Source organism: Thermobia domestica, chromosome 8, assembly GCF_964235325.1.
Source record: "Thermobia domestica chromosome 8, izTheDome1.hap1.1, whole genome shotgun sequence".
Taxonomy (NCBI): domain Eukaryota; kingdom Metazoa; phylum Arthropoda; class Insecta; order Zygentoma; family Lepismatidae; genus Thermobia; species Thermobia domestica.
In genome coordinates, this window is record NC_137461.1 from 62,688,969 (window position 1) to 62,711,272 (window position 22,304).

Below are 22,304 nucleotides of genomic sequence, written 5' to 3' on the forward strand. Positions count from 1 at the left end.
TCCTCTTTGACATAACAATATAGGATTCATTGCCAGTACAATTAATGTTTACAACAACCAAAAATAAACTGAGGCACAACCAGATAGTGCAAAAATTAAACATATATAGAGGAATTCCGCATAAATTATTAATATGAATTGTGTTCTTGTAATTAAAAAAGTGAATTGAGGGACAATTTTTGAGGACAATCAAAACCAAAGTTAAGTAGTGGTCAAAGTTAATACTTTGCACTAATTGTTCTTTAAAGAAAACGAACTTACAATAGGAGATGTCAAAGAATTAAAAATGGTGCTGATGACCTTCTCAGGGAGAAAGGAAATATTCACTTAAAGTAGCGAAGATGTAGGCACAAGATCAGAAACTTTTCTTATGAATATATAGATAAAGACTTATCAATAAACACACACACAAATGAAAATCATATATATGCATTAACAATTTCTTTTCATTCATTTCATGTACAAAAAACACAACCATAAGTAATTACATAACAGAATTTAAAAAAAAAAAATCTCATAATATGCTGCTTTGTCCCTTTCTTCTTCTTCAATCACTTTTCACAGGTCAAATTACAGTTTCTTATTTTTCTCTTTTGCACTGCAACTTACATTAACAAAAATACTATATTTTGAATGACACCTATTAAGCACACGAAATACAAATACATATCACACTTACCTTTTTTAAATTCAATATTATTATTTTTAAATTAACTGAACTTTCGGACCGTCTGGGTAACTATAAAATTCATTTAAAAAAAATAAGGAATTCGCTTAAGGTTAGTGTAAAGGGACAAGTTTTGCCGATAGATGTCACTACAGTCCGTATCTCTCCCATGTATTTTTTACCTTTCACGAAAATTTACAATTTATCTTACAAATTTCAACCTAGAGACTTCAAATTTTTAGAGAAGGAACTTCATAACCTATTAAAGGGAACAATCCGTGCCGATTTTTTATTTAGAATTTTCTGCATTGTTGAAACAGTTCCATTTTTAAAGGTTTGGATATCCATTTCAACAAAGAAGAAATTTCTAAATAAAGAATCGGCACGGATTATTGCCTTCGATAGATTATAAAGTTCCTTTTCTAAAAATTTGAAGTCTGTAGGTTGAAATTTGTAAGAGAAATCGTGAATTTTCGTGAAAGATAAAAAAAAATACATAGGAGAGATACGAAGACTAATGCCATATATCAGCAAAACTTGTCCCTTTAAACCAACCTTAATGAAAAGAAGTCCATAGACGCAAATGGTTCGAAAGCCACTGCGAATTTAAAAATATACTATGGATCTTGAAAAAGGTTAGTGTGATACTTTACATTTTCTTCCAACTAAAAAAATTCGCCAATCAAAAGCCATCTTGCTTGTCATCTGTTCAAGTATCATTACGTATGACAAGATTTTAATGTGACACAATGAATGGATTTGTCATCTAATGCAATCATTTACTTCATCTACTTGATCTTCACTGCATGATATGGAATTACCCTTTTCGTCAGTAACTACAGACTTTTCGTTTGTATCTTTAGATTCTTTCACATCATCCACTAATTTTTTCGTCTGTCCAATACCGAAGAAATTTCGTTCCACTATGTATCTCACGCACTGCAGTATTAGGTTTCTTTCATGTCGAATTTCATTCTGCAGCAACTATAAAGAGAAGAGAAAACTGGTAAATACATAGCTTTCAATTAAAGTATTTTCATTAACTCAAAAATTTCACTGGGAGGTCATCCGTCTCTTTGTCCCAAACAACAACAAAGAATATACAACTACAACGGACGTTTCATTTTTCTATATTGGATTGAAGCGGTTTATTTGTTTTTCAAAAGCCATAATTAATTAAGATTATTCATATTTTCCATTAACTTCTTTTCTTTAACGTCCGAGACTATTCTCTGCTCCTAATGCAGACAGCGGTGATGATAATCAATACAATAGTGAAACAAAGGAAGTGCAAGTAACCGGAAGAGCTCCGAGAAAACCCATCCACACGATGTTTTGTCCACTACATAGACCACTTGTCGAGAGATGGGACCGAACCAGGGACACCACACAAAACAGGTGAGCACTCTACCACTGGAACACCTCGCCTTCGTTCCCATTAACTGTCACGGCTTCAAAAAGGTAGAAATCGATACTTGGACATTATCACTACTTTTGTTGTAACTGCCACTGTGTTCTTTTAACAAGGATTCCATTTGACAGCATTTTACTCTTTAGGTATGTCATACACTGGTCAAAAAAGATCAGATGAAAACTCATGTAAAACTTCTTACGAATAATGTGACAACACTGTATCTGGTCCAGTTCGGATTAAAATCCACTAGAATGAAGGCACAACGTGCAAACGAACCGTTTGAAACACCTGTGATCGGTGACGTCGCGCTACCAGAGGTCATTTTGTAGTGTGGCGCTGCCAACACATTCCAGCTCCAGGATATCTCTGTTCTCATTGTGAGTGTTTAGTGCAACACAAATCCACGTAGTGCAATGGCGCAACAACATGATTTGCCAGAATCGCTGGCATGGCGAGCTGTCGGCAGGTTGGAAGCTGGTCAGTCACAGCGGGAGGTGGCAAATGCCATAGGAGTGGCACAGTCTGATTTCCCGATTGTGAAATCGATTTCAAGCAACTGAAAGTGTTCGAAGAAGACCAGGACAGGGCCGTCCACGAGCAACCACAGCCAGAGACGATCGTTATCTTTTGTTAACAGCCCGTCGAAACCGGCGTCAGAATGCAATTCTCCTCCAGCGAGCCGTCCGAACAGCAACAGGACGCACAATATCCACTCAAACGGTCCGCAATCGCTTTCGAGGTGGCCTCTACGCACGTAGGTCTATGGTGTGTGTCCCATTAACTGCACGACTCCGTGTTGATCGAAGAATGTGGGTGGAGGAACATCGTGGGTGGGGATGCAATGAATGGGCAATGTTCTGTTCTTTGACGAGTCTCGATTCAGTGTGGAGCCTGATAATCGGTTTTCATCTGGAGAGAAAAAAAATTAAATGAAATCTTTGAGTTTTACGTCCCACGGTTATGCCGGTTAGGCTAAAGGAGACGGTGATGATGAATAATGAATGAAATGGTGGAATGAAGAAAGTGGGAGGAAACGGGAGAACCCCGAGAAAACCCACGCGCACGGTGTTTGTCACAAAGTTCACTTGGCGGGAGCTGGGATCGAACCCGGGACCCCAAGCACCAGAGGTGAACGCTTTACCACTGAGCCACCGCGGCCCCCTCATCTGGAGAGAGTTTGAAACACTACAATCCTATGTTTGTGCGAGAAAGATCCCAGTATCATGCTGGTGGACTGATGGTGCGGGCAGGAATCAGCATTGGTGGGAGTACTGAGCTCCACATCATCCGAAATGGCTCTTTGACGGCTCTTAGGTATAGGGATGAGATCCTGCAACCTCTTGTTCTTCCTTATGCTGGTGCCATTGGTGATTCGTTCCTTTTCATGGATGACAATGCTCGTCCTCACAGAGCTTGTTAGTGGATGAGGTGCTGGAAGCTGAGGGCATCGCGCGGATGAAGTGGCCAGCATGCTCTTCTGATCTCAATCCTATTGAGCATGTCTCGGAAATGCTTGGCAGACGAATTGATGCTAGGCCAGTACCTCCAACAACCATTCCAGAGCTGGAAGTCGCTCTTCTGGATGAGTGGCACAACATCCGCCAAGAACTAATCGATAATCTGATTGAATCCATGCCACGCAGGTGCGAGGCTGTGTTGGCTGTTCGAGATGATCATACGCCATATTAAAGAACAATCAGTGTTGTTGCCTTGCCTGTTTGTGAGCAGTTCGAGAGGTGCACACACACAACCGTCTTGTTTCATTAGCCATGTGAACAAGATTTTTCGTGCCCCAACACCAGTATGTGCCCCATTTTTCTAGTGTATCTTAAAGCATTCCTTCTTGTATGATATATATGAGTCAAACACAAGCTTATCCATACACTATCTTAAGGTCTTGTGTGATATCTCAACTGATCCCCTAATTTTTTTGAGCAGTGAATTTTAGTAGGAGGAATTTATGTGGAAGGAAATGAAACAATGTTTGCATTTACTTTCGTTCAATAAAGAATAATGTTAAATGTAGTTATTTATTTACATTGTGGTTAGATCATAGTTTTGTGGAAGTAAGTGGAATACCAGCTCATCCCGCAAGTAATGTCATATTTTTGCACCATCAAGAAAAGAACTATAACTTAGCTGGAACACTGCCTTAGTCAAGAAAATAGTCTCCACCGGACCCCATAACACACTGCTTGTCAACCAGGTACTAAATCCATCGCTGAAGGAAGTTCCTGATTTTGGAGGGAAAGAACAAGGTCACTGTTCGTCATACGTCATATTCATTTTGATGTGTTTTCCCGGAAAGGTGATTTTGGAGGCTGCGAAAAAGATAGTAGTCAATTCTTTAAGAATTTGCATGGGATTTGCCTCCAACGCTGTTCGCAGGACATCGCTGTCCAGCTGCACACATATTTCTTCTCGTGGCTTATTAGTGAGGCTGGTGTCTCCAGACTGAAATCTCTGAAACCATCTCTGACATTTCTGCACATCCACAGCACCATATGAGCCATTGATGTTTCATGCTGCCACGTTGGCTGAATGTCCTTGGTGAAGTTTATACATGACGTGCCGTATGTAGTCTTCCGACCTGCTATGATCAAACAAGCCACAATTCCAAAACGTAAAGTAGACACCAAAACGCTGAACACGTATTTCAGATTTTGACCGTTGACCGTTTCTGATTTTGGAAACACTATTGCGTACACTGTTAAGTCATTACTCGGCAGCTTGTGTATCACATTATCATTAACAAATCATATATAATAATTTTCTTTAAGTAACAAGTGACACATTGTTGTGACTCTTACGTTTGAATTGTAAGCGTAGCGATCAAGAAAATTTTTAACAAATCTATTTCTTTGCATACCGACAACAGTATTGATTTAATAGGGCGCCAATAAATTTTTGGGCCGACTCGTAGTTTACTCATTTCCAACATTTTTTCTTTCTTCTTGCTCGTTCGGTGTCCCCTTGCTATCAGCGTCCGGGGCAACTGTCCCGCTCGCCCCCCTCCCTAGCTACGGCTCCAGAAATGTATTCAGAAATTATACAGACAGTGGTTTGATTATTGTTGCACTGTCGTTGGAAGAAAAAGATGCAGATGCAATAAATGAGAGAAGGCGTACATAGGTAGTTGACAAGAAAAACTGAAGGAAGAACTGTTGGTGTTTTTTTTTTTTTTTTTAAATCGCAACTTAGCATCCCTTTTCAGCGCCGAGGCCATATGAGATGTGGAACTACAGTTTAAGTTGGAAAATATTGAAATCTTTCTGCTCTACGTCCCATGGTTATACTGGCTAGGCTAAAGGAGATGGCAATGATGAGAAATAAATGAAATGGTGGAATGAAGAAAGTTGGAGGAAATGGGAGAACCCCGAGAAAATCCACGCACGCGGTGTTTGTCCACCACAAACTTCACTTGGCGCGAGCTGGGATCGAACCACAGACCCCATGCACCAGAGGTGAACGCTCAAGCACACTGAGCCACCGCGGCCCCTAGTTTAAGGTGGAATCCAAACCACCGTAATGGTGGCGAACGAAGATGAAACGCTGTCTAAAATTCAGAAGTGGTGGCGAACTAAGATGAAACGCTGTCTAAAATTCAGAAGTAACGGCGGCGGAAACTGATGTGCTAATCATAAAACATCACGTAACTCATTAAAAATCGTCTGCCTGACCTTAGCCTTCACGGACTGGAAACATCAAAGGTTTCCTTTCCTAAAAACAAGCCCTAAATGATCTCTGAAATTACATCCAGTATCTATGGTCGACCAGACGGCTTTTAGTTCAGTAATGTGTGGTCAGCATATTAACTAAAAACATCGCTACTGCTTCTGCTTGCAGTACTGCAGTTAGAAGTCTTCTAATTGAAGAAGTGTTGTCTCACATTACTGAATTTAAACTGTAAATGATGCATCTTCATTAACTTCGAACTGGTGACCATGCGCTTCAAAGGTACGCGTGCTAGCCATGGTAAAACTGATGACTGGTAAAACTGATGACTAAGTCCTTTCAGATATCGATTGTAATTGAATAAATAAATTATTTCGAACATTTTTTTCTAACGAACTGTTATACATTCTCGTTTTCAAAACTGGCAAAGAGATTTTAAGGACATCAAAATAGACAACATCCTTTTCAAATGATTGTTTTACAAGGCATGATTCAAGTATTTCTTCTTGTGCAACTATATATTTTGATGTAAATCTACGGGTAAAAACCCATTATTAATCACACCAGAGTTGAACATATATAAAAATCTAAATGTTATCTTATGGACTACAAAATTTTCACATCATACACATTATACATTCCTTCTTAGCTTACCCAATTCGCTATCATAAAATTTTCTTCTAGACAATTGTATATGTGACTGTTGGAGACCAAGAAAACTTCATGCATGTGTAAGTCCATCTCAAATCAACCAACAATGGCTGCTGATAACATTTACTTTTTTTATTGTACACAAAGTTGTACTCTATTCAAAGAGTTAAAAAAAACAAGCATTTATTAATTTTCTAAATGTCCAGTTTCTGTTTGAGCGGCCATTTTTGTACAGGTACGTAAGCCTATTTTGTACTTTTTAAAGATTTGCGGTAATTGCGGATATCTGCGTTATTTTTGAAGATATCGATTTCAAACAAGAACCATTTGAAAGAGAATTAAATGCACTATATTGTGTGTTCAATACACATTTATACTAGAATGCAACTGCCTTCAAGTGCTGGAAGTTTGGAAAACGCAAATTCTTATTCTTGAAATTTAAAAAAAAAAAAAATCAAAGAAAAAAATAAGACTCACGTTAATTTTTCTTCTAAGATATACGATTTGCAGAATACTACCCCCTAAAAGAGTTTGACACCTGATAGTCTCATCCTTTTCTTGTTATAGGTCTTCACACATTGCGATTTTTTGAAAATCGGACAGCTCAACCTGGAATATCTCAGAAGGGACATACTGGAAAAATCTCTTTTCATACACCAATCGTTATTTTTGCAGTAACAAAGTAGTTAAAATTTGACCACTCAGATCTAACTTGTTTTTGCTTTGCGTTTTATTTTTATTTATTTATCTTTTATGTGATGAAATTCGGTTTATTAGCAACTGAAGTACAACTAAACAGATGGTTCATTCTATAACTAAACTATGTATGTTAGGAATTAAAACATAGCTCATCTCAATTATGCATGTTCTTTTATTGTAATAAGACTTTACTGGGATAAACTACTTGTGAAGAACATAATTATTAAAAAGTAAATTTTGTTTTGTCATATGTAGTTTCTGTGCTCATAAAGTAGGCGAGACCACTTTATTAATAGGAGATCCCATTTAACTTACTATTTAAGCACAATACAAAACAATGCAAACAAAAACCACCTTCTGTACCATCCGTGGCACCAAACGGTCCTTAACTGGCTGCCCTTGTATTCATGTTGAGACATCTTCTGTTGACAGCAACTCTCCCAACAAGCCATAAACGAAACATGCGTTTCCCTGACGTGTTGTTGCAATCAATTAAGGCATTTTAAATATTTGAACTTTGGCCGTATATATGCGAATGTGCAGATAATTTTAGCCCCTTTGCCTGAAGTGCAGAAAACTACAATTGTAAAGCAGGCATAGGGTGACAAGATCTTTTCCTCAGAATTTAAAAGTAAGAGAGAAAGCTCTGGTAAACAGAAGATGTCTTCGCACCAATACAAAGATAACAGATAACAGGCCATGCCGACTTCAAAGGAGGTGTTATTCGTTTGATTTCTTTTGTATTTTCTTTAAACGGTAAGCTAAATAAGACCTCCTATTAATAAAGTGGTCTTGACCACTTCATGAATTGAATTACATAACGACATAATTTTATGTCGAACAAAATATCTTAAACTTAAAGAAGATTTATGTAATTGCTTGAAGCAGAGTATTACTAATACTTTCGGGTAGGTCACTTCATCTGCTTGCTAGCTGGGAAAACTACGGAGAGATTCAATAGTACCTCTAGCTGTTTTGACAGCTGAATGTACAGTCTGTTGTACGTAACCCGTGAGCTGCTAGCTGCCATCCTGAATCGGTACGTTTAATGTGACATGTATTATGGAAATTTGTCGAAATGGAAAAGGGAAAATGAATGACAGAATTTGTATATTAGTTTTGTCTTCTAAATCTTGGTAGCATTTGTGGATGTTATGAAGACATATATTTAAATGCAAATTGAATGACGAAACTGAATTAGTTTTGTATAAAATAGAAATAAATTTTGCATCTGAAATTTTCTGCTATATTGGACAAGTTATGTGCCATTTGTTAATGAAAAGTGAAGTTACTGCGTAACCTTTGCACAAATAATTTGAAGAGAAAACTGTTGACAGAGGATTCTATTGAACTAATTTATATTTTGAAAGAGTAGATTTTAAATATGCAACTTAACACTATCAACTTCTCGTTCAAGGGGAAAAAAAACAAAGCTCTGGAATCAGCTAGTATTAAGGCAGTTTTATTCAATACTTACTATGGGTACCACTTCATGTTTGAGTCAAAGACCACTGCATAAGAAGCAACTTTTTTAATAATAATAATAATAATAATAAAACGTACTTTGGTATTTAGTCTTTAGCATGTTGGTAATAAATAAATAAATAAATAATAAAATAAAAGGTACAGATATATTATTGGCTTTAAGTAAGAAATTTTCGAAAGTTAAGTACAGACATAGACATAGAAATCTTCGAAGAAACAGATATAGAAAATTTTGTCACTATTGGAAAAATCATTTGAAACCATACTTTTGCGTTCCGTTCAGAAACACGGACAGTCGGTGGTTGCATTTTTATGCGCTTAAGTTGTTAAAAATAAATTGTTTGCATTTTTATGCGCTTAGGTTGTTAAAAATAAATTGTTAGATTGAAACTTCAGATTTTCATTTCACCAGCCTCCATATTCAGGGTTAGATCGTAAGTTACTGTTATACCCAAGAGTGCTTGGATTGGTTCCGTTGTGGGGAGGGGATTTATTCCTATACCTGTGGATAAATTTTTATTAACAATCACAGACTGATTATTCTTCCTCAGGGCGGAGGTAATCTTCGATTCTCCATGTAAATTACTCACAAAAATAAGCTCGAACACTATATAATACAAAACAGCTTTTATTTTTTCGCAATTATTTACTTACAGTTTGGTTGTAGAATGAACTATCAATTTAGTTGTACCAAAATCACTAATAAATCGAATTTCGCCACATGAAGCAACACTTAATTCAAAAACTAGCAACGTCTCAGTGATCAAACCTTAAGCAGTTGTTACTACTACGTAAATAACAGCTGTTTTGTGAAAGTTCGAGATTTTTCGGTTTTTTTTTTTTTTTTTTTTTTTGAGGTATTTTAGGTAGAGCATACCCGATTTTAGAAAAATATTAATTATTTAATTTATTTAACAATCACCAGATACAGCTCAGAGGCCATTTTACACTGGATATCCAACAACAATAACAATGGAAAGGATTTGGGAAGGTATCGGCCAGGGCCTGTTTAGTAGGTACCATCCCGGCATTTGCCTGGTAAGACTGAGGGAAACCCTGGAAAACCTCAGTCAGGATGGTCGGTAGCGGGATTCGAACCCACGACCTCCCGAATGCGAAGCCAACGCTCTACCACTTGAGCTACTTCGCTATTTTTTAAGGATGCGAGCCTAAAAAATTAACGGTGAGATTATTCTTTGAAATTTTCGAATTCAAAAATGACAATTTTCGTTTTTCAAACTTCAACTTTCAATACATTTTTAAATGATATTTGTATTCTAATAGGCTTAGATGTGCACTAGACATAAAATATGGTACACTCATGTCCAAAATTATTGTCGCATATCTATAAATATGTCGTTGTAGGAATATAATTTGATAACGAATTCGCCAGTATTTCTTCTAATGTTAGTATGTGTATAATCGGCAAAGACATGTATGTGGCAAATATCATGTCAAAAGAGCAGTAAATAAGAACAATAAAACGAAAATAAAACTTTTTTGTCCATTTAGTAACATTTTGTTTTACTCATTCTAAGTTTCGTATTTATAATTGTTTTCCTATGAAATTTACCACAAATATACACTTCACGATTATACACATAGTATCATATTAAAAGTACCCTGCAAAATCTTTATCAAATTATATTCCCACAAAGAGACAGTTATAGATATGCGACAATCATTTTGGACATGAATGTATTTAATCCTCTTTCAAATTATTTTTGTTTGAAGTTGATATCTTCAAAAATAACAAAGCTAGAATATTTACCGCAAATCTTTGAAAAATACACAATACGCTTACGCGCCTGTACAAAACGGACTCTCTAACAAAAACTGGACATCTAAAAAATGAATAAATGCTTGTTTTTAATTCTCCAAATATAGTGCTATAAAAATGTCAGTAATCTTTTAATCTCAAATTGGGTGATTTTAAATAGATTTACCCGCATCTACACGTGTACATACATATTCAAAATGCATTGAAGATTATTTTGCCACTGTTTAAAAGTGGCTGTTTATAGGGTGTGCATAGTCAATACACACACTGTATCGTACGAAAAGTCATACAATTTGCATTATTACACATTTATTTATAATCAAAATATTACAAAATTAATGCATACTTAATTGTTTCAGCGTGTCCACCATTTTGTTTCACAACCTCTCGCAAGCGAACATTTGCATTTGTCACGACCCTCCAGCATAAGTCTTACGAAATTGAAAAAATGAAATGAAATCTTTAAGTTTTACGTCCCACGGTTATGCCGGTTAGGCTAAAGGAGACGGTGATTATGAGAGATGAGTGAAATGGTGGAATGAAGAAAGTGGGAGGAAACGGGAGAACCCCGAGAAAACCCACGAGCACGGTGTTTGTCCACCACAAAGTTCACTTGGCGAGGGCTGGGATCGAACCCGGGACCCCAAGCACCAGAGGTGAACGCTCTACCACTGAGCCACCGCGCCCCCTCTTACGAAATTGAATGGCACAATTGCAAGATAAGAGCCCTGAGGTGCGCTACATTTGCACCCTTCCTTGCGAATATCTGCTTTAAAAAAAAAATCAATTAAAAAAGAAATCGCATACATTAATATATGGGCAATGTCTCCCACCCTTGTGACTTTACACGCACATGAAAAATCTTATACAGGAAATCATGACAACATTTGCAGTGTATGGATGGAGTCATCTTGCATGAACTACTGTGTAGAGGGATCTGTTACCAAGGGCTGAGAATCAAACTTAACTCCAAAGTTCTTGTACCGATCTATCTTTATTAATTTGAAACTGCTGCACCACACTGACCTTTCCTTCACAATTTTCAATTTCATGCAGTATGTAAGGACACTTACTTACCTTGAATCAAACATTTTGCTTATTCACATCGTTTAAATGAAAATACGCCTAGTCAATAAACCATGTGTTGTGCGGACCACGAAGATAACTAAAGCCTTTGTTTCTTGTCCTCTACCGTTAATATATAGATAACTTGCACTTTGTAAGGAACAAATGAGTATCAGAATGCAGAATCCTTTGGATTAACCTACAAGATATTCTTAACTCAGCAGCAGTCCTCATTGTTGATTTGCTCAGATTTCGTGTAAAACCCACGTGAACTGTTTCCAAGGTTTCAAGGTGTATGAACACGACAGGCGATATGGATTCTTCCCCAACTCAGAGCCAATGGTTTCAAATTGCTGACACAATGTGTGAATGCTCCGTTTGCAACTTGTATTAAAGTATGTCCGTATCAAGGTTTCTTTAAAAAAAAAATTAAAAAAAAAAAAAAACTTTCGTCTTTTCTTTAACACTCAACCGGCCGTTATCCGCCATCTTGCAAACTGCTGTTTTGTGGTAAATATGAGTCCCACACAAACTTCTCACACCTACTGGATTCTCCATAAACAAAAGCACCTACGAGTTTTTAACATTCAATTTATAATTTTAACGATTTTATGGAGTGATAGAATGGTATGATATTTCGTACGCTACCCTGTATATATAATGAACTGTTTAAATTCTAATTAACACTAGTAACGCAAGAAGAAACTTTTTTTTTTTTTTTTTTTTTTTTTTGGAGACAACTGAACATAGCTGTTAGTATATAATTTATTTGATTTTTTAAATATATATATATACTTACCTTTTCAAGAAGTGTTAACCGTCTTCTTCTATATTGCTGCAGACGAGCCTGAGGATTTCTTTGGGATAATAGTGCAACAGTCTTGGATGGAACAGATTTTACTGCTGACGCAGAATCCACAACAGCTTTACCTTCAATCTCTGTATGCTGTTGCTTTTTACAGCGTCGACGTCGTTTCTTTTTCTTTTCATGTGGTTCATCATCAGTTCTTTTAGGACATTCATTCTGATTTGGAACTATTTCTGAATTGCAGTGCACACGATTACTTTCCAACGTCAAATCAATTTCAATTGCACGACCTATAGGAATCTCCTCAGGGGCACTATCATCTGATTCATCCGTTTTAGTTCGGACGTCCATACAAGGAGGAAGAGAGCTGTCCATATTATCACTATTATTTACAGTAAAACCATTATCAACACTAACAGATTGAGCACTTTCACTTTTCATTTCATCAGAAACATGTTTATTAGTGTCTTGTTTACAAGGTTCTATTATACTGTTAGGATCACTACCAGGCATAGATGTTGGTTCGTTTTGCGCAGCAACTGATTCATCTGAAATAAACACGATAAAAATGAAAAAGATTTATAATTGGTTTATCAACTAATGAACTGCTCCTTATGTATGAAAAGTTAATTTTGAAAGCACTCTGATTCTAATTCTGAAAGCACTCTCAAGATTATAAAAAATCTAAGGATCGAAAGATAATGAGAACAAAATGGAAATTATGGCACAGATGTCTTCACAAGTTAAATGATCACATAAGATTTTTTTACTCAACAATTTTGATTCTTAAGAGTTCATGTCATTTGTGCTATGAATCATAGATACAAATAGCAACAAGGAATCACATGATGGTTTGAGGGAAAATACGAAAGACGTCAGGTCTAACTGAAATTAAGGACCCAAAGTTATAAAATCTACGTGGTTTCGGCGACTTGGAACTACACGCGGATTTTGTGTGTTTCGGATGTTTTAAGGTACGAAAAATTTAATTTCCAGTTGGTAAATATGCATCTCACCATATCAATTAGTAATTACATATCAGGTCTGTTTATACAACTGAAAGAAACAATGTATGAAATAGACGAGTCATGAATCATTACAAAAAGAATGTACATCGACTATACTACGACAAATTTACGAGTTTTTTATTTTATTTTATTTTATTTTTTTTAATTATTAGGGGAAAGGAAGAAAGAAAGAAAACAAAATTAAGTTTATACTGCCGTACTTGAGAAAAATTGGTACCATTTTAACTAGAAAAAAAGTACTTCACATTCTCAATACACGATTAAGTTAAAGGCAACAGGGAATATCTGAATACATCTTAATGTAGTACGACATTTTGATTCCCATACTATCCCTGTTACCTTTCAATTTGTCATTCTTTTGTGTCTTGGCTGCATTTAGCCAATTAAAGCGAAAAATCTGCATTTTTAGACAAGAGACTGTCAACAAACTTCCTTTGACTGTTAAAGGCAATTTGAAATTACTACGTAGTTTTTAAAGTTCGTGAGCTTTTACGGCTTCAGCAAATATTAAATACCGTACATAACACTTTTACATGAACAATTATCAGTAGAAGTACACATCTAAAGTTCTTTTCTCAATAATTTCCGAAAAATAGAATATCAGTATACATTCCTTAACTCAGTGAAAATTATATTCCCTCCTGGTTATACTTGCTATGAAATACGTATTTTTCATGGGGACTGTAAAATGTGCGACAAACGTAAAATAGTATATTGAATTATTCATTTTTATGGGAAATACGCTATTTTCTTTTGTCGATTACTGTACAGACTCATACATGTATACATTAATTTGTAAAGCCCATACCAGTTTGGTTTGATTTCAGTTTAGCATCCCTTTCAGTAGCGAGGCTATATACGAATTGTGAGTCTATAACTTAACGTAGGATTCGAATATGAGCTCTCACAGCAATCGAACCTGGGTATCACATGCCGAAGGCAGGTATACTAACCATATAGCAGGAGGTCCAGCTCTATTAGTAGAACGATATCTACATATTTCTTCTGCACATAATTTTAGCAGTTTCGATTTCAATGCTCTGCTCAATACATAACAAAAAACCTACATGCAGTAAATTCTAACTGACACACAATAATAGTCATACGTCTTGCAAATAAAATCAGAAAAATAAACACTGCTGAACAAGACTGCACTGATTTAATATAAAAACACATTTACACGTGACGTTTCGATCTTCTAGCCAAGATCCTCATCAGACGTACTCTGATGTGGATGAGTGTACGTCTGATGAGGATCTTGGCTAGAAGATCGAAACGTCACGTGTAAATGTGTTGCAGTCTTGTTCAGCAGTGTGTTTATTTTTCTAATAAATTCTAAAAAATGTATTTGTCATAAATTTGCAAAGTATGAGTTTTTATTGAACTTGGACGAAACTTACCCTCAAGCTCTGAGTCTTCTGTATTGTATGCTCCTAGTAACCCCAGGGCGTTGCTTAACACAGGCATTTCAGGTACTTTTGTATGTACGACTTCTGCTGTCCACTCATCATCACTAAACTTCTGTTCATTTTGATTCTCTACTTCGTCTTCTGAATCATTCAGTTCTTCTTTATACATAGCTAAAATGAGGTAATATTCTCGTTGAAGTGTATTATAAGTACAGCGTGCCACAATGAGACTCCAACATTTTGAAAATCTATATTTTTTTTTCATTTCAGATTGTATAGCTGTGATTCGTGAAGGAGCAGAAGCAGCACTCGAAGTTTATATGGTAATGTTTTAGTGCGCGCAATAGCATTAGTGGCGCTGCAACAATCGATTGTTTGAAAATGGAGACTGTCAAGGAGCGTGCACAGGAATCGTTACAACGTGCATATTTAGTGTACAGAAAATCCCCATACATTATAGAACACATGCGTGACAGTCCGAAAGTGAATATGTGGTGTAGTGTGATGGAAAATCGAATTGTTGGGCTGTTTCTCTTCTAAGAGGACTCTGTCACTGGTAACAGTTACTTGGATATGTTGGAAAATTTTGCCGTGCAACAGAGCCATGTAGTCCGATAGTTTTTAGATGACACATTCCCACGTCATTAGATTGGCCGTGCCGGTCTAATTCCTTGGCCTCCACGTTCACCCGATATTACCCCACTAGATTTCTTCTTGTGGGGGTACATCGAATACAGAGCATATGCTATAAGAGTAAACGACTTAATGGACTTAAAACAGTGCATAAGAGCTGTCATAAACTCTGTCACAGAAGGCATGCTCCGCAACATATGGCGTAGTATCGGCTTGACATTCTTCGCGCCACCCGAAGTGCCCTTATACAAGTGTTCTGAACTTTGTGTGTTTATGTGCCTTGCTATGAAAACCTGACGACTTGCATTATCATTTTCATGTATAGTAAGTATAATACATACATTTTCCTCTCTGCTATCTTGTTTTACAATGTTGGAGTCTTACTGTGGACATCCTGTATTTATTTTGAATTCGTGATACAATCCTACAACTTAAAAATAATATAATATGAATCATTCCAAGTTAACTTAGCACAACACACTTGACAAACTATGATTACTAATGAAGTCTGAAGATAGAATAAACAAGAGAAACACGCATTCAGATAGAATCACAACTTAAAAAGAAAAAAGTACATTACATACGCTTTCTGAATTAACTGAAGCATTTTAGCGAAAGCATATATTAGTGTACCTTTTGAACGTTGTGATTATTTTCATTATTTTCTGGTTAGCATTTCATTATATGTTAGGAAGCGCCCACTCAATTTAACTAAAACTGTCCCTAACAGAACAGTGATCATCTTTCAAATTTCAAAACTATCCTGAAATCAGATCTTACAAACAGATACTCTAAGCTTACTTCTTGTTCCGGAAATATGAGAGAGTGAGCATTGATTCTCCTACCAATTGCATAATGCCGATGAATTATTAACTGAAGATAATGTATTCACTTACCAGTTCCGCAAAATGGAGGTAGATTTCCATTCCAATTCTCCTTCGAAACACCATGGCAAGTGTCTTCAGTTCGTTTAGCATTTTCTTTCTCCTTTCTCTCACGCTCCTTTTTTCTTTGCCAACGTTCTCGCCGTCGATTTCTTTTCCTGTTCTCGGCAAACGGTCCTAGATACGAGAAATTCATGCATTCAGCACACAAAATAAATATAAGACATTCAGTAATTTTTATTTTTTAATAATAATGATTTGTGCCATTTTGTATTATAACTAAGTAAATAATAACAATTCACATTATAACGTTTACTTCCATTCACACTTCATTATATACAGGGTGGCCCAAAAGTAGGTATACAGTACCGTACTGATCAACTCATTGCGTTTTACATCATTTCTTATTGTTATCCATCAGGTAGACTTAGTTTCTTTATTATTTGTTCTGAATGTGTTTTTACTTACATTTTAAGCTCGGAAGAGCAGAATCAAATAAACCCATAAACTAGAATGTTATACTTGATCAATGCAGGGGTGTATTCCTACTTTTGGGCCACCCTGTATATACATCCTAAGTTTGTTTTTTATGTACTAAAGAATCACTTTAACTTAATTCACTAGTTAATTATTCAAAATGACATAACACAGAATACAATATATGCGAATTTATGTATTTTGTGTAAATAGTTTATCATTTATCTTCTTATTTTTTTAAACAAAATATCTTCTTTTTACACGAATATACATTCCTTCATAATCGTGTATCCTTTACGTTCTAAACTAACTGTATAACGCATTGGTATTTATGTTTGGCCCAAACTAATTAACATAAGTAGGCAGATCTAGCCATAAAAGAAAATGATATCATACACTACGGATCATTGTCCATAGTAATATATACATATTATCGTTGTAACATTTAAAGTTACTGAATAAGGAAACAAATACTCATTAAAATTTACCAAAAATAAGGATTATTACCACATATTTAAAAGGTTCAAGTTTTGATCTTTCATTAAAAACAATAGTCAAAGGATAGATACCGCAAGGTGGGGTTAGGTGATAAAAACAATCAATTTCACACTGGACTATAAAGTCTGATAAGAAGAAGTCGGTCAGCTAAAGATTGTGTGATAGAGTGTTGTCAGATGTTTTAGTAAGATAGGTTTTGTGAATTTTATGTTTATATTTCTTAAAGAAAACTTTTAAAGATGGAATCTCGGTGGTTCTGTTTTAGTTTTGGTTCATCAGTTCAAATAAAAATGATTACCTTCTTAATTAACAAAAAATTGGCTACTAGCCAATTTTTTGTTAATTTTGAATATCCCCCATGCGGCCATTTAATTATAATGATTACCTTCTGTTTCAGTACTATTATTATTAATTTTAGCACTACTGTCAGTGTTCAGATAAACTACTGCCATGTTTCTTAATTGTTTCTTATTTATTTCTTTTATTTATTATATTCAATATAAGATTATTTGGTAAGAGAAATTTCCATATTTTAAAAAATAAAAGTTGAAATCAAAACGTAAAATAAGTTTTAGATCGTTGGAAAGATCAGGATAAAATGAATATCTAATTCTGTTTTTAGTAACTACCACAAGTGCCTGTTTTTCACACGGAAAGAAGATGATCTATGTAAAATTTTTAAAAAAGATACTAGTTGTTCTGCCCAAACCTTTGGTTTGCTATATACTATACTTTAGTCATTGATAATGATTAATAAAAAGCTCTATTGCTTACAATTAACAATTTCTTTTAGTTTGTTCACTAATTAACTTGCAGATACAGAAATATTAATATGGTTACTGCAGTTGCTTTAATAATAAACAGGAAAGCGTGTTCATTTTCAGTATTATTATTATTATTATTATTGAGCTGAGCGAAGCGAAGCTCTTATACTCGGGTTAGCCGTTTGGTTGTCCGCGAACTCCTCCTAGACCGTTTGGCCGATCTCAACCAAACTTAGCACGCTGATAGAGTATGTCGTGCTGAGTGACAACATAGGTCGAAATCAAAAATCCGATGTACCATCGAGAAATAATCACCGAAAAACGCTTCCTCCTAGACCGTTTGGCCGATCTCAACCAAACTTAGCACGCTGATAGAGTATGTCGTGCTGAGTGAGAACATAGGTCGAAATCAAAAATCCGATGTACCATCGAGGAATAATCACCGAAAAACGCTTCCTGATTACGTAGTTTAAGCTCGCTCAGCTCATTTCATTGCAATCGGGTATATCCATTGCATTCCTAGTTATTATTCACTTTCCAATAATTACATTGAAACTATACAGTTTAATTTACAATTAAGTCGTCACAATATATTACTGTAGGAATACTCATATATTCAGGGTCTCAAAGTCTACAGGGTTTTCATAAAGTATGGACGATTTAATTCGCTTATAATTTACATAAAAATGCTCATATTGAAATCAAAGTGCAAACGGTAGCGGAAGGATTAAATTTTTACCTGTAATCTGCACCAGCTCAGTTCATTCACCGCCACACCTCCAACTGGGCGCCATTTACGTCCACACATTCGCGTAGGCGGCGCTGGAATCCACTCACAGCATTCCGCCGTGTTTGATCCGAAATGCCAGCCACAGACGCCCTGATTTTGTCCTTTAAGTTCTCCAAACCACTTGGCTTCTTTGCATAAACTTCCATTTTCACATGACCCCAAAGCCAGAAGTCGCAGGGGGTAAGGTCGAGTGAACTTTCGACACACCAGAATTGGTGATTTTAGCTCTGCATACCACAGAACACATTGCACTTTCTCTTTCACCGACACCATCTTTGATACGGTAAAAAAATAGTCTTCTCAGAGGAGTTTTTCATTTATTTATTTCTTTAAAAAACACACACCAATACAGCTTACAACTTACTTTTAACAGTCAACATTGAAACAACAATGAAAACAACATTGGATGGAATTTGGTAAGAAACTGACCCTTGCCCTCCCTCTCCCTTTCTCAACGTGTTCAGAGTTGCCGCTTATCTAACAGTGTTGCCAACTAAAAATTTAATCCTTCCGCTACCGTTTGCACTTTATTTGATTTCATTATGAGCATTTTTATGAAAATTATAAGCTATTAAATCCGTCCAGGCTTTATGAAAACCCTGTATATATGGTCAGGCAAGAATGTAGCTAGCGCCTATTAGCGTGATTGTTAACTATTAGGAATAACCATGACACACCGATATGTTTGTCTTTTCAACGGAATATATACAGTCACGGCCAAAAATTTCGAAAATGATGAAAAAAAATATTTTTATGCTTAAATTCAAAATTTATTGAATGTTTTGACTAATATTCCTGAATACTTACAAAGACTTCATTCACATTTAAATGACGCACACATAAATACGTAACAAACTTACTACGAACATAATTTTAGTATTTTTAAGTATGTCCCTTTTTCTTCAACACTTCTTGTATCCATGTAGGAATTAAGAGTGCCAAGAGTAAATATGAATCTTACGTAATTTTACTGATCCACACTTGATGGACTTTAGAAGGTTGTTTTAAAATGTTGATTTTTCGGAGACCTTTCTTGTTCATATTTGGTGTTTGTTGTTGTTGGATAAACATGAGTGTTCTTTCGAACGAGAATTAAATTGGTACTGAATGCTTTTAGTGGGTTTTGATACACTGAAAACGCGAGGAGGGTCTTCGTAGCGGTGTCTGTGTGTGTGCGTAAATTTGTTGATTGTAACTAAATAGAAAGAAGTAGTATGTGCTGTACAGTATATTATTGAGTTGATGAAATTTGTACTTTCATGGATTTTTTATGCTTCTGTACTTGTACTGTACAGATAAGAATGACCATGCACCTCCTAGCAGAAATAGAATTTGGACATTGACTTAACAATGTCGCCATGAATATGGTGGCAAAGCGGTAGTGTGCTATGGTCACATGTGCACTGAAAGGTTCCCTCTGTTTCACTTCAGATTCATGTTTGGGGTAGTCCATTTCTTTATACAAGAGATTGGTCAAATGATTTGAGTGTGGTCTATGAGGCCGCCATCTTGAATTCTCATATAATGGTGGCGCGACTACATCTATTTATGCTTATATAGTAATATCTCATCTCAAAATTTAGATAAAAACATCATTCTGGTGCCAAATTAAAGATAATGTATGTTTCAAATTATTTTAGTCAAAATCGTTCCATTGCGTTGCCGACATTTTTAAAATATGACGGATATTATTGTAAAAAGAAAAAAAAAAACTTTGTTTCATTATATTCGTGTCTTAACGGATTACTACGAAACTCAAGAAATACGGAAAAACACCTTGAAGTAAACTTATTGAGTAGAATCTCACCTTCCAAACGGTACCTATATTATTCCTGTATCTTAAAAACTGAGGGAGCTAGGCCATTTTATGTAGCCCAAGGTATTGGATTCTGAGGACTTACATAGCACTAAATAAAGTGGCATGCGCAAATACTCTTACAAATAAAGAAAGAAAAAAAAAGTAACTAGTATTGTAATACATTATTTTAGGAACCCTGCACCTCCTAGCGGAAATAGAACTGGACATTGACTTACAACGACGTCATCAATATGGCGGCCAAGCGGTAGGGTGCTCTGGTCCCGTGTGCACAGAAAGGTATCCTCTGACTTCAGTTTCATGTTCGGGGTGATCCACTTCTTTATACAAAATATTGATTACATGATTTGGGTGTGGTCTATAAGGCCTCAATCTTGGATTTCAATATGACCGCTCTGTCACCCTGTATATTTTGCGTTTATGTAGCAGTTTGTCGCAAAATTTCGCATTCGACGAAAATTTTTCATCTGAACAAAACTGAAGGAAATTAAGTTTATACAAATGTTTTCCAGTTTCGAGATTGAAAGAATATTCATAAACTGAAACTTGAAGTGGTTAGTTGTTCTTTCCTTTGAGTTTTCCACCCTCTTCTGTGGTAAATTTGACATAATCTGAAATTAAAACGATAAGAAACTGAAGCTCCGAGCCCATGTGACAAACAAACAAATGTTTGGACATTACAAAAAGTTTTTTTTTTTTTCATATGTCTACCTCGTTAATCTAGGCCATTAAAAGTTTCTTCTACTTTGCTGTATCCATACTGACAAGGATTTAAGTTGGATGCATTATCGGTTGCGTGAAACCATTTGTACAACTGAAAGTACGCTCTTCTAACATGGAAGTGGAAGATGTGATCGGAGAAACTAGATCCGTGAACATCGTTTGGAGACTTATGTTGCATGGAACTGATATTAACGTAGCTAATCGAATGTAGTCAACTGTGAACCAAGAGTTCACGCTTGGAATGTTTCAGCTCTGTTTATCATATCATCAGACAGCTCTGTTCTACCAAATCTCTCGAGAAAGTGTTGTCCACAGTCTTTTCCACCTATCAGTACTGCCTGTTTTGTCCCAACTTTGGAAGTCGTACCAGAGCCACTTAACGCGTGAATTGCAGGAAGAATGAAAATAACATACGCAGGTAAGAAATTCGTTAATGAGTGGAGTTGAACAGCCCTCACAATCTTGTCCGACCCACATAAAAATCACAACTCCAGGACTCCAAGGATTTTCTAACTGTTTTGAAAATAGTATAGTGTGTCTACAAAAACACCTGTGTCTGGAGAGGAAACAGTTACGTGAATGCTTGATTTTACTGTCGCTGCATGATGAATTTGCACTAGAATATGGTCATCCGCTCTCCGTGAGCACAATGTAGGAGTGGTTTGTCTATTTTCTGCAACGTTTAGGAAACTGCATTTTTCATTGTCGTCAGCACGAGTACCTCCAAGATAGATGTATGCGTGCTTTGGAATGCCAACTGCTGTCTGAACCCAAACGATGAAAAACTACTGAAATTTCATCTCATTGCCAAAAGAAGACCAATATTGTTCCATCTTCATTTTCAGTTTTTTAACAGGATTTTTTTTTTTTTTTTTTTTTTTTTTTTTGCCAAAACCATGAAATCTATAACAATAGTGAGACCCGTGGACACAAGGTACTTCATGTGGAAGTGGTTGTTTCTGTCATTCCGTGGAAAAACTTGGATTTAAGAGGCTTTCTCCAGAACCCGTCCTTTATAAGAGAAAATTTTGTTGGTGT

General features: G+C 35.9%; 1 protein-coding gene across 1 annotated transcript in view; it reads right to left on the minus strand.

Moving 5' to 3' along the window:
- Window positions 1-466: 466 nt before the first annotated feature.
- Window positions 467-22,304, minus strand: part of Nufip (nuclear FMR1 interacting protein 1) — a 44,689-nt gene continuing 22,851 nt past the window's right edge. The window contains exons 5-8 of the mRNA XM_081768541.1: window positions 16,211-16,375; window positions 14,673-14,852; window positions 12,236-12,792; window positions 467-1,651 (exon numbers count right to left, since the gene is read on the minus strand). Coding sequence (XP_081624667.1) covers window positions 1,430-1,651; window positions 12,236-12,792; window positions 14,673-14,852; window positions 16,211-16,375 — 1,124 coding nt within the window. The 3' untranslated portion in view covers window positions 467-1,429. The remainder of the gene's footprint in view (window positions 1,652-12,235; window positions 12,793-14,672; window positions 14,853-16,210; window positions 16,376-22,304) is intronic.